Raw genomic sequence first — 13,974 nt, 5'->3', positions numbered from 1 at the left:
TATCCTATCTTAACAAATAGAATTTCCTGTTCTCGCTATACGAATCATACAAACATCTCTAATCATCTTTTCAATTCATTTCCCTATCGAAGCTGGAATTTGGATCACCGACATATGGTATACTGGAAGGTTGGCCAAACATACTCTTAAAAGCATAACCCTACCTCTTAAGGATAGACATTTATGCTTTCAAAGATCAATTTGATTTGTACCCTCTCAATTATATAGAAAATTTGAATATGAAATTGGTAAACGCAAATATGTGATTGGGAAAGAACCCACTTTGCACCTTATTACAACAATCGGATTATTCACCAATGATTTTGTACAATTTATACATACCAGGGATGACTTATGAAAATTAACTTTGATCACCAGGGTCACTTCGTAAATTTCAAGAAACCTTACGATATTACCCAACTGTAGTGCCTCTGCATCACAAAAAATAATTGTATCATCAGCTTATTGTAAGTAGGAGATCGTAATATTGGAATTTGCAATCTTGAATTCTGAAAAGGCTCTCACTCTTTCAACTCTAGTCAATATTAAGCTAAAATATTATGCATAAATGGTAAATAAGAATGAAGAGAGTGAATCACTTTGGCGAAGACCTCTAGAGGCATTGAAAAGCCAATGAGATGCCCTTTAAAGAGAATAGAGATATGAGCTGAAAAAAGGCAGCCATAAATCTAACTCCTCAATCTCACTTCAATACCCATCAGCTTCATAATCTCTAACAACACTGCCCAATCCACCTTATCATATGACTTTTTCATATCCAATTTCAGCAAAACTCTCGGCTTTTTACTCAGCACCCGAGAATGGATACATTCTTGCGCCACTAGAATACTATCAATAATTTGACGGTCCTGAATAAAAGCAGATTGTGAGGTTGAGATGAGAAAAGTAAGGATCCCTTTGAAGTGCTTAACTAGAATTTTAGCAATAATTTTACAAACACTCGACAACAAGCTGATAGGTCTGATATCTGTAAGCTCAAAGATCACATATTTTTCGGAATCAAGGCCAGAAAGGTTGAGTTAATTACTTTAAAAGTATGACATCCAATAAAGAATTTTTTGACCAGCAGCAGTAATTCAACCTTAATAATATTAAAAAATTTATGGAAAAAACTTAAAGAAAAACCATCTGGGCTTGACGCCTTGTCACCGAGCATTGCAAAAACTGTATTTTTTACTTCTTCAATAGTGATATCATTTTCCAAGAACTCTATACGCTCCACATCCAACGTCTTAAAATGAACATTAGTGAAATTGGAAGTCAAGGTCACCTCCTTAGAAAATGCATTCTTGAAATGCTGTATAATTCCCAACACCATAGCAGCACTATCATCAGAATCAGTCCTCGGAATGGTCAGACCCAAAATATCATTGTCTTCTCCTAACACTAGCAATAGCATAGATTAAGGTCTCCTTCCTTCAACCACTTATTTCTCGATCTCTATTTCCAATAAATTTTATCTGATCTCCGTAACTCCACAAACTTCGTAACTTTCACTTTACGCTCAAACATTGCTTGCTCCGTAAGCACACCATTCACTTGAGTATTAAGATCCAACACCTCAATCTCAGCTAGAATCCCCTCAATCTTAGCCTTTACATCAACCTTATTCTCTTTCTTCCATGCAAGTAGTTTATGTTTGGCATTCAACAATTTTTTGTGAAGTTGGAAATCTATAGAACCAACAACCTCAGTATTTAACCAAGTCCTACTAATAAGATTAACCATCTCTTAATCTTCCAGCCAGCTTAATTCAAATCTAAAAAGTTTTGGCCCACCTCTGAGACTCCCCGTATTAAGAAGAATAGGCAAGTGATCGGAGGATAAATGTACCGGAGATTTGAAAAAAATGAGAGGAAAAGAATCCACCCATCTACCGTAATCAAGAACATATCTAATTTTTACATCGCAAGATTACCTACACTATTATTAGATCAAGTGAACCTATAATCAATAATAGGATGATCTAAGAAGGCATTATCTTCAATGAACCTATTTAACCTTCTCATAGAAGAATTAATATGATGGCCGACTAAACATTCATCGGGCCACCTAAAAAGATTGAAATCCCCCCCAATTACAATCGAGTAAGACACAAAACAAATGGCTTCATTCATATCATTAATAAAACCCACTTTTAGAGAAGAGATAGAAGACCCATAAACATTCATAAAGCCCCAAGAAAACCTCGGATTGGGACCCATAAAACTCAAAAGTAATAAATTGTCTTTAACTACAGACTCAAAATTAGAAACCACTAAAGGATCCAAATCCCACCAGAGTTTCTAACAGCATGAATCCCACAAACACAGACCGCCCCTGAGCCCCAAACTTCCCTGGCCCAAGAAAGAGTAAGACGGAGAAGTTAGTCTCATGTAAAGCCAAAATAACAGGTTTAAACTTATAAACTAAAAACAAAACATCTATTTTCCTCCTGGGGTCACCTAACCCCTTTACATTCCAAGATATAATATTCATCAAAAAGAAGAGGAAGGAAAGAAAGGAGAATCTGACGCAGATGGACCATGCACAAAGTAGGCTGCTTCTAGCATCATGGACTCCAGGTAATCTTTATCTGCAGAGGACTCAGAAGGCGAATCAATATGCACCATCTCTGGATCACGATAAACAATCGCCGCAGCAGCCATAAATCCTCCATTGGGGACACTACGTGCTTCCAATCTCGTCGACAACTGCACACCAAGCTTAAAGGCCTTCTTTTTTTTCTCTGTTGCTGGCGCTTTACCTGTCGGGGTGCTGACCACAACATTCTCTAAGAGACTCACAGTCACATTCTGCTCCACCTTATCCACCATCGCACACTTAGCCTTTCGACGTTTTCTTATCTCGTCCATCACCACAGCAAGAGGAACATCCTCCATGCCCATGTCAACTAACATTTTTTACACTAACGAAGAGTTATCAGCATGTGCTTGAATGGGTAGAGGAAATACGTCTGCAGTCGGCGGATTAATATCCAAAGGTAATGCCGTAAGGAACACCATCATAAGCAACTCAAAGGATCAGAACCATCTCCTTCTCCTGTAACTCATATGCAATCGGGGGATTAACTGCCAAAGGGGCCACCACCAGGGGCATCTCCAAAGGTTCAGGAGCCATCTCCTCATCCTCGATCGCAACAGCTTCATCCTCCAAAAGTAACTGTGGCTCCTCAAGATCGACTACCACTATGGCCAAATGGTCAATTAACAATGGGTCAAACCGTGAATAACTTTTTCATCGGTCTCTTTGCAACAGCCAACAGGAAAAGCAGATGATGCATCTTCAAATTGAAGAAGACTATCACAAGAAGAAAACTCTAGGCCTGTCCCACTTTTTTTCGATGAATATGAAGACACACCAAGGAAGTCACTGGTGAGGAAAAAGACAAACAACAACGCTCAACCTTCTCCTCCAAAAGCTCCTTTGTCGCAGTAAAGAAGAGAGCTGTCACCTATGTGGAGTAAGTAAATTAGGAAATAGCACCGACTTGTTCTCTCTAAAACTCCCCTCACATTGGGAGAGAAGCTTGTATGGAAAACCCTAGGGCATAGAGTTCCTTAATCCTGATCTATCTCATCAGTTATTGTTGATTGGAGCAATCACAGAGACCACTGTTTCAAAGTGAAGCGAAGCCTGTTTTTATGTCGTCCCTAGATGCAGTTTCATAGGGATTTTCATGGGCCATTTCTCAGAGGCATGTTGATTTCAGAGGACTCAAAATAGCTATGGAGTGCAAGGAGAAGTTGTAATGCTGCTGGATTAGTGAGAGAAAAGTAGGTTTTTCTGATTTGGGCTGTATTGGCTTTGTAGCGATTTGTAGTTTGGAACATGGGTTTCAGTTAGGCTGAAGAATTATGAAAATAGAGAGGCTGTGACGAGATTTCTTGGCTATGACTGAGTAAACCTAGGATGGCTACTATAGTGGGTGTTTTAGGGGAAGATCAGAGTAGGTCTACTTTCCCTACGGTGGTGTGAGTTGAGAAATCAGAATGGGATAAGCTTAATATTAAACCCAAGTTCTTTGCGTCAGGTTCCTTTTCTCCTCCTATCTCTGATCTTTTTGGTCTCTCTGACTGGGCTTGGCGGGGATGTAATCTTTCTTTTCATCCCGATGTTAAGGTTATTGGAGAGAATAAAATTGTTTTTAAACTTCGTTCCAAAGATGAGGTTAGTAGAGCTCTCCAAAATCGTTTTTGTAGAATCCGAGGTAGTCTCTTTTCGTTGGATTTATGGAAGCCAGCTGATCATGGTTCTTTTATTCAGCAAGAGATTGTTTGGATTCGTCTTTATGGTATTCCTCTGCATGCTTGAAGCTTGGCCATCATTAAAAGGATTGTGGGAACCTTGGGTTCCTATTTGGGCATGGATTGAGATTCGTTTTTGAATCCTGTTTGTAATGGAGTGCTTGTTAAAATGATTCGAGCTTAAGGCTCTCATTTTTCAGAGTTTATTTCCCTCGCCATTGGAGATGCTTTTTTCAATATTCAGGTTTTTTGTGAGTCTAGGTCAAAGGGGATGAAGAGTTCTGGTAGGGCTTATGGTGATCATCTCTTGAACGCTAGGGAGTTGCGGGAAAAAATTAAGATGCCAGCCATTTTTCCGAGGAGGTTTCATTCGAAGAGTCATTTTCACTGGCGTTTTGGGAAATTGGAAATTGGAAATTGGAAATTCAAAATTATGTAACTCTCAAAATTTCAAAAGGTGGATTCTTGTGGGCAAGTTTCTGGATTTCACAGAGGGTTTTTCTAATTCAATTAGTAACTCCCAAAAATTTATCAAAGGAGGGAATGACGGCATGAAGATATATATAGAAGCGAAAAGTTCGGATGCAGTTACGAAAGTCCCGAAGGATTGGATTTTGGATGATCATTCGCGAGAACATTTTAGTGGGACCAAGACGCTGGTAGCTGGTGATCGTGTAGCTCCACCTCATTTTTAGTTTCGTGTCAGTGAAAAAAATGACGTCTTGACGGCGGATTTTGGTCTCGAGATTTCCTCGCATAAAGAAAAGATTGCCTGTCAGCAATCGATCGTTGGGAATGATTTTCCTGTACAGGTGCACTATAAAAACCTATCGAAGAAAATTGTTTCGTGACTTGAAAATTCTCCAGTTGATCTTGACCTCGATATATATGGATGTAAAAGAAAAATTAAATTTTAAACTTAGCAATAGTACATCTTGTAACACATTATCTGGACCGTCCATTTTTTAGATTTTCAAGTGTCTGTACATCTACTAGATCTGCACCATTTTTGGAGTTTTTAATTTCATAATAGAGGTGAAAAATAAACTCTTAGTCCATGATGAGAGTTTTGACATTGAAAATTCATTTTTTAATAAGATTTTGAGGTGCACATTACCGTGATTATTTAACATTGACACTTTATACAAACCTCACCCTTTACTAATAACATTAAGCAAATCAAGACAATATTTAAACAACGTAATATGTTGGCTTTGAAATAATGGAGACAAACTCCAAAAGGCTTAGTAAAGCTATGCAAATTATATCCTTGGGCTCTCAAGCTCCACACCTTCTCTCCACAATTCACTTCTTTCTTTATCATGCATTTTATAACGGTTATTCCTTTAACTGGGGGATGATTATGTACATTTTAGATACACCATATTATTGTTTATTTTTTAATAATTTAATGTTGGAAAAAGTTTACATAAGAATGAAACCTTATAATGTAGAACTACGGATACACCTCAAAAATCCATCGGAAAAGGTAGTTTTAATGTTGAAAAACCCTTTGATTGATCATCTCGACATCGAGATGGATGACCATGAAAAATAAAAAAGATTTTTAGTCTCAGAAATAGTGCATTTTACAACATATTATCTACACCGTCCATTTTCAAGATTTTCATATGTTTATAGATCTACTTGATTTTAACCATTTTTTATATTTAAAATTTTGTAATTAGATATAAAAATAAAGTTTGAGATAATCCTAAGAACATTTTACATCAAAAATTATATACCATGATAAAATTTGAAGGTGCACCTTACCTCTATAGCTACAGATGCATTTGTATGCCAACTGTACCCTTTAATGTTTGACTTACAATTTATTTGTTTATGTACATATTTAGAGTTGTTCTGAAATGATGCCCAATATAATTCTTTAATTAAGAAATTTATCAAAATACACCTCACATTTCAATTATTTAGCCTTTAGCATTTTACCATTTTTTTGCAATTCCAAGTCAAAGTCATGTGTTTTTTGATGGGCATTTTGACATTTATTCAAAACAAATGGGAAAACATTAAACGAAAATGTTTGTATAAGGTCAAGGCTTGAAACAATCAATTTAGTGCGAACCTCCAAAATTCATTAAAAAAAAGTTGTTTTGAAGCTCAAAAATTCTCAAATTGATCATCTTGACCTCAAGATGTATGCACATGAGAAAAAAAATGGATTTGAAGTAATGGAAATAGTACATCTTGTAATGTATTTTCGAACCGTCAATTTTCAAGATTTTCAAGTGTTCATTGATCTGGTTGATCTACACTACTTTTGAAATTTAAATTTTATAATTAGAGATGAAAATAAATTTTCAGGCCATCACAAAGATTTTCAGTATCAAAATATCATATTTCGGCACTATTTGAAGGTGTACCTTACTTTGATTGTTTAGAGCCTCTGCCTTATACAAAGCACACCCATGATAAATTTCTCTAATTCTATTTATTCTCTCCCACACAAAACCTAGTTGGTAGAAAATGTCTTTGATGAATATTAAACCCATTGATGGAAAAATCAGCCGATCTAATCGATAACTGCCTGAGTAGATAGTGGCTAGTTCTAGTTTCGGCCAGTTTTGGTGAAGGCTCAGTATTTTGAAAATGTTTTTTAAAAATGATATAAAATCTCCAAAATTAAGGAATTTTGTTTGCAATGTATTTTTTTATTATTGTGGCAAAGATTGTAAATTATTTTGGCCATTAATACTTACTTTTAAATTTTCCCATCTTTTTTGAAAAGTTTAAAAAATAGCCTTAGGCGCAAGTCGATTCTTTAAAATCCATTTTTGCATTAATTTTCAACTTCATTTGAATGTGTTTTATTTGATCATTATTTAAATATTTTTTTATACTTTATTAGCTTTTTTTTTTGTATTTTTTTAATATTTTTTGGACAGCTCGGAATATGCCCAGTTACAATGGTTGAATTGGTCCGTTTACTGGTTAGGCCGGGTAGACCACTTCCGGCCACGTCTGGTTTGTCATTCCGGTTCAATTTTTCTTACACTGATTAAACCTTATGGCAGGCCGGAACTCCTCTTCCAACAAAGGGTTTGTTTAGCTCTCTATTTTCGTTTACCAAATCCGAAAGTCATACGGTTGCCAAAGCTCCGCTTAGTGTGATCTATATAGTCCTCTTTTGCCCATATTTTTTCTTTAACAACTAATACTGGGCTTGTAATGGGCTGGGTGGCCTGGCCCTTCAAAATTAGGGCATGGGCCAAAATTTGTGGTTCGAGGGCTACTCCAGGGCCTTGAAGGACTGACCCAGCATGGCCCAACTTTTCTTCTTATTATAATTATTATTTTGGTTATTTAATTGGATTGTGTTTGGCCTAGCCCTTACATGGCCAGGGTAGGGCCTAGGTCAGGATATCTTTAGCCTGGCCTAGGGCTGGCCTGATATGGATTAGGGCCAGATTAAGGTCTAGACTGGCATGACCCGTACCCTGCATGTTGCCGGCCCTAGATAATACCTCTCAGACCGTTCGGACGAAAAGATGCTAGCAACTTATTTGTAAGCCAACTGCCACCATAATCTATTTTCCAAATGGAAAAAGTTTATACAAGGGTTCAACTTTAAAATGTAGAACTACGGATGCATCTCAAATTTCTATTGGAAAATATTGTTTTAATGTTGAAAAACCATCTAATTGAACATCTTCACATTGAGATGTATGATTATGAAATAAAAAAAGATTTTGAGTCTCAAAAATAGTGCATCTTACAGCACATTATCTAGACCGTCTATTTTCAAAATTTTCACATGTTTATAGATCTTTTTGATTTTAAACATTTTTGGAATTTAAAATTTTATAATTAAATACAAAAATATATTTTGTGATAATCCTAAAAATATTTTACATCAAAATTATATGTTATGATCAAATTTGAAGGTGCGCCTTAATTCGAATGTTTAAAGTTGCAACCTTATGGAAACCACACCCTTTTCAAATAGACAAGATTTAATGGTATCAGCTAGGGACCAAAGTCCTTAATGATCATCACTCATGTAATTCAAGCATGATCCCCCGGGGGGGGGGGGGGGGGGGGGGGAGCAATAGGTCGGGCACGAGTCAGGTCCGACTGGATCTAGACTCGGATGTGAATAGTATTTGGGTCTACAATTTGGACCCGTACTGGTTCTGGTTGTATCTATTGGGTCCTGAGTCTAGTCCGATTCATTGCCACCCTATAATTATGAGTTTATATTTTATTTTCTTTGTCTTTTTTTTTTTTTTAGCATCATATTGCTTAAGACTCTGAGCTTCTTTTTTTACCAATAATACTGTAAATATTACCAATATTGTGACAATATAAACACTTAACGGGCGTCTAAAAATACATGATTGCCGTCATATACCTTACGACTATGAGTACGGATTGGGTCCGGCTAAACTCATACCGAAACCCAAATAATATTCGGATTCAAAATTTGAACCTATAACGAGACCTGAGGTCGGGTATACCGTGGGTTCCGGGTAGTCGGGTCCATTGCCCCTAACGTCCCAAACTCGATAACAAGAGCACGGTATAATAATATAAAATTAGTAAAGCTTCATTGCATGGCAGCTGTCTCCTGCCGCAATGAAAGTGCTCAAGGTGGAGTTATGGAGTGATGAACGTGGAAGGAGGCAAAAAGCAACCTGTTCATTTCCACCACCCTCACTCTTACTATAAAAATACCCAACGCAGCAACCCTTTCGTCACCACCATCTTCCTATCAAACACTTTCACAGAGAGAAACCAATGGCAGCCATGCGATTTCGGTGGGCAGCAGCACTGGCCTTGGTGGTGTGTGTGGCAGTGGTGGCGGAGGCGTCCATTTACAGGACGACTGTGACCACCACCACAGAGGAGGAGGTGTTTAAGGGTGGGAATTCTGGGGAGGGAGAGAAGGAGCGGTGCAGGCAGGAGAGGAAAAGCCTAGAATCATGCAGGCGCTTCATCCAGACCGGGAGGCCTGAGTTAACTCTCTTTCCTTACCAGAGGGATGCTCCGCGAAGGTGCTGTGAGCAATTGGAGAACATGAGGGAGGAGTGCAGGTGCGAGCAGATAAGGCAGATGGCTAGGAGTCTCATGTCCGAAGCGGGGCAGGGAGAGCAGCAGCAGATGATTGAACGCGCCGAGCAACTCCCACAAATCTGTGGCATCTCTCAGCAGCGCTGCTCCATCAGTTCATGTAAGCACTCGACACCTCTCTCATGAATAAATCACTCTTTATCTTTAAAATGAGCAAAATTCTCTCTGATGAATAAATCCCTCCTATTAGGGTTTTCTGATTTGTTGTGTTGAATTTTGGTGTTCTTTGGTTGCAGTCTCCATGGCGTAGAGGACGCAGTGGGGTGTTGTTTGTGAATAAATAAGGAGCACATACATCATCGTGTGTGTCTGTAGTGAACGGAAAGATTTAGTAAGTTGTTTGAATCTGAAGTTACAGTGATAAAAGAGTGAGGAATACTCCCTGCCTTTTTCCTCATTTTCCAGTCCTCTTATCTCATTTAATACCATGCTTTTAATGTGTTGAGGGAAGCAATATAAATGGGAAAAAGTTTATCTTAGGTTGCAATCGTAGAATTAAAGGTGCACCTCAAAAATCCGTCATAAAACGTTATTTGGATGTTGGAAAATCCTCTGATTAATCATATTGACATCGAGATGTATGAATATGAAACGAAAAAGATATTTTGAGTCCGCAAAATAGTGCATCTTTTGGACTGTCAATTTTTAAGATCTTGATGTGATTTTAGATCTACAGTTTTTAAGATCTTGATGTGATTTTAGATCTACTTGATTTGAACCAGTTTTAGAGTTTAAAATTTGTAATTAGATATGAAATAGATTCTCAAATTATCGTAAGATTTTTTTATATCAAAATTACATTTTTGATAAAATTTGGAGGGGCGCCTTAATTGGATTGTTTAAGGTTCCAACCTTAAGGAATCCACAATATATAGACTTAATTGATTAGTCGATGCATATGAAGAGGGACACCGTTTCGGTGAGTCATTCGATTAGCCTATTATCGTGCACTCCCTTGTCTATCTCACATCCATCTCTAAAATAAATTTTTAAAAAATTTCATGTCCATCTCTAGGATGTCAAAACAATATTGGTTAAAATGGAGTGATTTACCTGAGAGCCCTAGAATTTTAGGTAAAATATAGAATGCTCTGCCGTCGTCCGTCAACCTTTCTTTTTTCAAAATTGTCTCTCAGGTCAGGTGGAATTTTGATTTTTTTTTTTTAAAAAAAATTGTCCCTCCGGTCAAATTTTGATTTTTTTTTGTTTTTAGTTTTTTATTAGCAAGGCAGTGCCCTTTTTTACTTTAATAGGCTGCCCTACTATCGAGGATAAATAAAACAATAAAATAAAAAAAAATCAAAATTCAGGTTGATTGTGGTGAAATTTTAGAAAAAACATAAAAAAATAGGTCGGTTGACCGATTTGCTTTGTGATTTCTGCTAATAAGTAGAGCATTTCGTATTTTATTTAAAATTTTACGGTTCATGCATATATCACTCTAAAATAATGCATATATCACTCTAAAATAAACGGTGGAAAAAAAGGAATTTAAAAATAATATTTATGTGTTTTAGAAATTTTTTTTTCCAAATTTAGAGAGATTATTGAACTCTTAAATTTTGGATGGAAAATGCTAACGTTTGAGATATATTTTGTTGGAAGACGGCGCAAGAATAGTGTGAGTCGGCAAACACTTTTCCTGTGAAGATACAATCCGAGAGCACGGCAGTTTAATGAATTCCTTCGTTGCCTACATAGATCAACCAAAGGGCACATTGAAGTTTAAGTTATTTCTCTAGTTATTGAGAGATTTCTATAGAGGAAAAATTGCGTATGACAGTATTTTCAACCCTTTTATTAGAGAATGGTAGAAACTGCTCCCAACAGGTGGCTTTTTTTTTTTTTTTTTTTTTTTTTTTTCTTTTTTTACAAAAAAAAAAAAAAAAAAAAAAAAAAGGAATTGCCTGGCATTTTGGATTGGTGAGCTCCATCGCTATTAGTTGGGGTCGGTTTAATAGCCGGTCTAATACTACCAACACTGAACATCTACATTGTCTGGTGTTTTTAATATCAGATAGCTCAAAAAAATTGTGGTGTTTTAAATATCAGATAGCTCAAAAAAATTGTTTCTCTTACTCGAGGCCTGTCTAATATTTGACATGCCGAATGGTAGAAAATATTTGAAACGCTAGAAACGCCGAATAGTTCTACTGTTCGATATTTCTTGTATTAGATATATTGGATTTATTATAAGTAATTGCTAGTATTTAAATTTTTACTAATTTTTTTATTGTTTTGTTGTGTAATGTAATTAATTTTATTTATTTTTATTTGTATATGAATATATTTTAATTTTTAATAAAATTTCTTGAGAAATATTAGCATAATAGAAATATTTAGCAGATAAAAATATGTAATTCAAATTTTCATTCCAATTTGTTTATTTTTATTTTTTAAATTTCAGAATTAGAATATAAAATTATATATATAGAATGACGGAATGGTGGACTAGAAGCCTACAATAGAAGAAAAATATGATAGAAATTTAGAAATAGAAAATTAGAAATCGAAAAGATCAAATAAAAGAAAAAAAAAATCTATTGAAAAATACATTCAAATACAAAGTATAAATAAAATAATGAAAAATTTAAATAATAAAAAAATAAATAACAATAACTATTTATATTAGGTTTAATTTTTCTAATCCTAGACAGCTTAGGAAGCTGATCGGTATCGGTTGTCATTGGTAGTATTGGACAAGCGATTTTTGAGTACTGGACAAGCGTTTTTTGTTTTTTATATTAGGTTGAATTTTCCACCCGTTCGACATTGGAGATGTTGGAAATGCTGATTAGATGGGCAATTATGAAGATAAGGACCATAAGGTTGGGGTGGTTTCAATGTAATTTATAAGGTTGGGGTGGTCTCAACGTAATTGAAACCTAGTTTACCTGTAAGTTTTTCCATTTATTAATAAAGATTCCTACTATTAATAAAAAAAAAAGAAAATCTTTTGAGAGAAAGTTCATTATTAATCTAGAACGAGATTACAGAATCCAAAATAACAGCTTCAGAGAGGGTAGAACTTCTTTTGGTGAGGGAATCAGCTAGCACATTAGCTTCCTTAAACACATGAACAAAAGCGGCAGAAAAGGAAGAGGCGAGATCCAAAGTCTGAAACAACAAAGATTTCAACTCTCAAGGAAGTTTTTGATCCGCTTTGCATCATTTCATAATATTGAGAGAATCCTCTTCGATAATGTAAGAAGTCCCTAAATTCTTCTCCACAAAGGGACGAAGGCCAAAGAGAAGACAAAGATCTCTGCATAATTCGCAGTCCGTACCCTAAGTGGCCATGCATAGGAGAAGATCACATTACTAATTCGATCCCGAACAACCCCTCTAAAATCAGCAAGACCAATGAGTTACTATCAAAGTTGAGCTTATAAACCCCCAAAGGTGGGACCATCTATCTGTCTTTGGGCCTACATTCTTAGAAAACCAATGGAAAAGGTTAATTAGATTACTTCTTACATTTATTTCAGAATTATTCTGTCCACAACTCGTAACAGAGAGGTACAATCAGATGGAATGTAAGATTTTCTTCAAAACTTTTCCAACAGGTAAAGAGATGCCTTCAAACGTTTTTCTATTTTTCTCTCTCCAGATCTCCTACAGAAAGACACTTCTAGAGATTTGCCATACAACTCTCCCAATCCTTGATAAAGTAACTGAAAAATTATGAAGAACCCCAATCACCGGTGGTGGCATTACCAATGCAGCCTCAAGCTTGTAAAAAAACCACTTCCAAATGCGACTGCCAAACAGACAATGGAGAAAGAGATGATCGCCAGTCTTTTCGTCTTCCTTGCACATGAGACATATATTCGGTAAAATTTTCCCTCTCTTAATCAGATTATAATCCGTGAGAATTCTGTTTTGAACCACCAACCAAAGAAAACCTTGCACTTTGAGAGGTAGGGATCATTTCCACAAGATAGCTATTTCAGGCATAGACCATCGCACCCTATCATGGTAGAGTAAATGATATATGGATTTAGCTGAATAAATCTCATTTTTGTCGATCTCCCAAACTACCTCATCAGAAGCATTGTGTGGGATATAAACATCCTTCAATAGTCTATGAAGATCAGCAAACTGAGAGAAAACCAAATAAGAAACCCTATTATAAGGTAGAGTAATATTCTAGTTAACATTCCTACCCCTGCGAACAAAAAACTCAAAACTCAACAATAGTGGCTTTTCGATTAGCCATCAAATGATAAATCAAAGAAAACTTAATTTCAATGGGCAGTCTCCCAACCATTTATAATGCCAAAAGGAGATATTGCAGTCATTACCTACACACCACCGAATATCAAGATGTATAAAGCCTTTACACGAATGAATAACTCTCCAGCTGGCTGACATGCCCCTTACTCGATTCCTATACCCCCCCCTACATACCACACCTATCCATTCTATACTTTGAAGCAATCACTTCGTACTAAAGGTGGTATTTAAGAGTAAGACATCTCCACCACCATTTACAGAGCATAGCTTGATTAACCCATTTGATTTTCCTAATCCCAAGCCCTCCTTCCTTTTTAGGCGTACACACTCTATCCCAGTGAAGGAGATGGAACTTCTTCTTCTCCACAAAGGACCCCCA

At 36.3% G+C, this 13,974-nt stretch overlaps 1 protein-coding gene across 1 annotated transcript; it reads left to right on the top strand.

The window, feature by feature from the left end:
* Positions 1–8,985: 8,985 nt before the first annotated feature.
* Positions 8,986–9,756, top strand: LOC18435152 (2S seed storage albumin protein). Its single transcript, XM_006845203.4, has 2 exons — positions 8,986–9,459; positions 9,596–9,756. The coding sequence occupies exons 1-2, from the start codon at positions 9,027–9,029 to the stop codon at positions 9,607–9,609; spliced, it is 447 nt and encodes a 148-aa protein (XP_006845266.2). The 5' UTR covers positions 8,986–9,026; the 3' UTR covers positions 9,610–9,756.
* The last annotated feature ends 4,218 nt before the right edge of the window (positions 9,757–13,974 follow it).

This window comes from Amborella trichopoda, chromosome 6 (assembly GCF_054954075.1).
Source record: "Amborella trichopoda isolate Santa Cruz 75 chromosome 6, AtrichopodaSantaCruz75HAP2 v2.0, whole genome shotgun sequence".
NCBI classification, from domain to species: Eukaryota; Viridiplantae; Streptophyta; class Magnoliopsida; order Amborellales; family Amborellaceae; genus Amborella; species Amborella trichopoda.
The sequence above is the reverse complement of the archived record's forward strand: the minus strand, read 5'-3'. Positions and strand labels throughout refer to the sequence as shown.

Coding starts and splice junctions, on each gene's coding strand:
- LOC18435152 (XM_006845203.4), top strand. CDS start 9,027: ATGGCAGCCATGCGATTTCGGTGGGCAGCAGCACTGGCCTTGGTGGTG.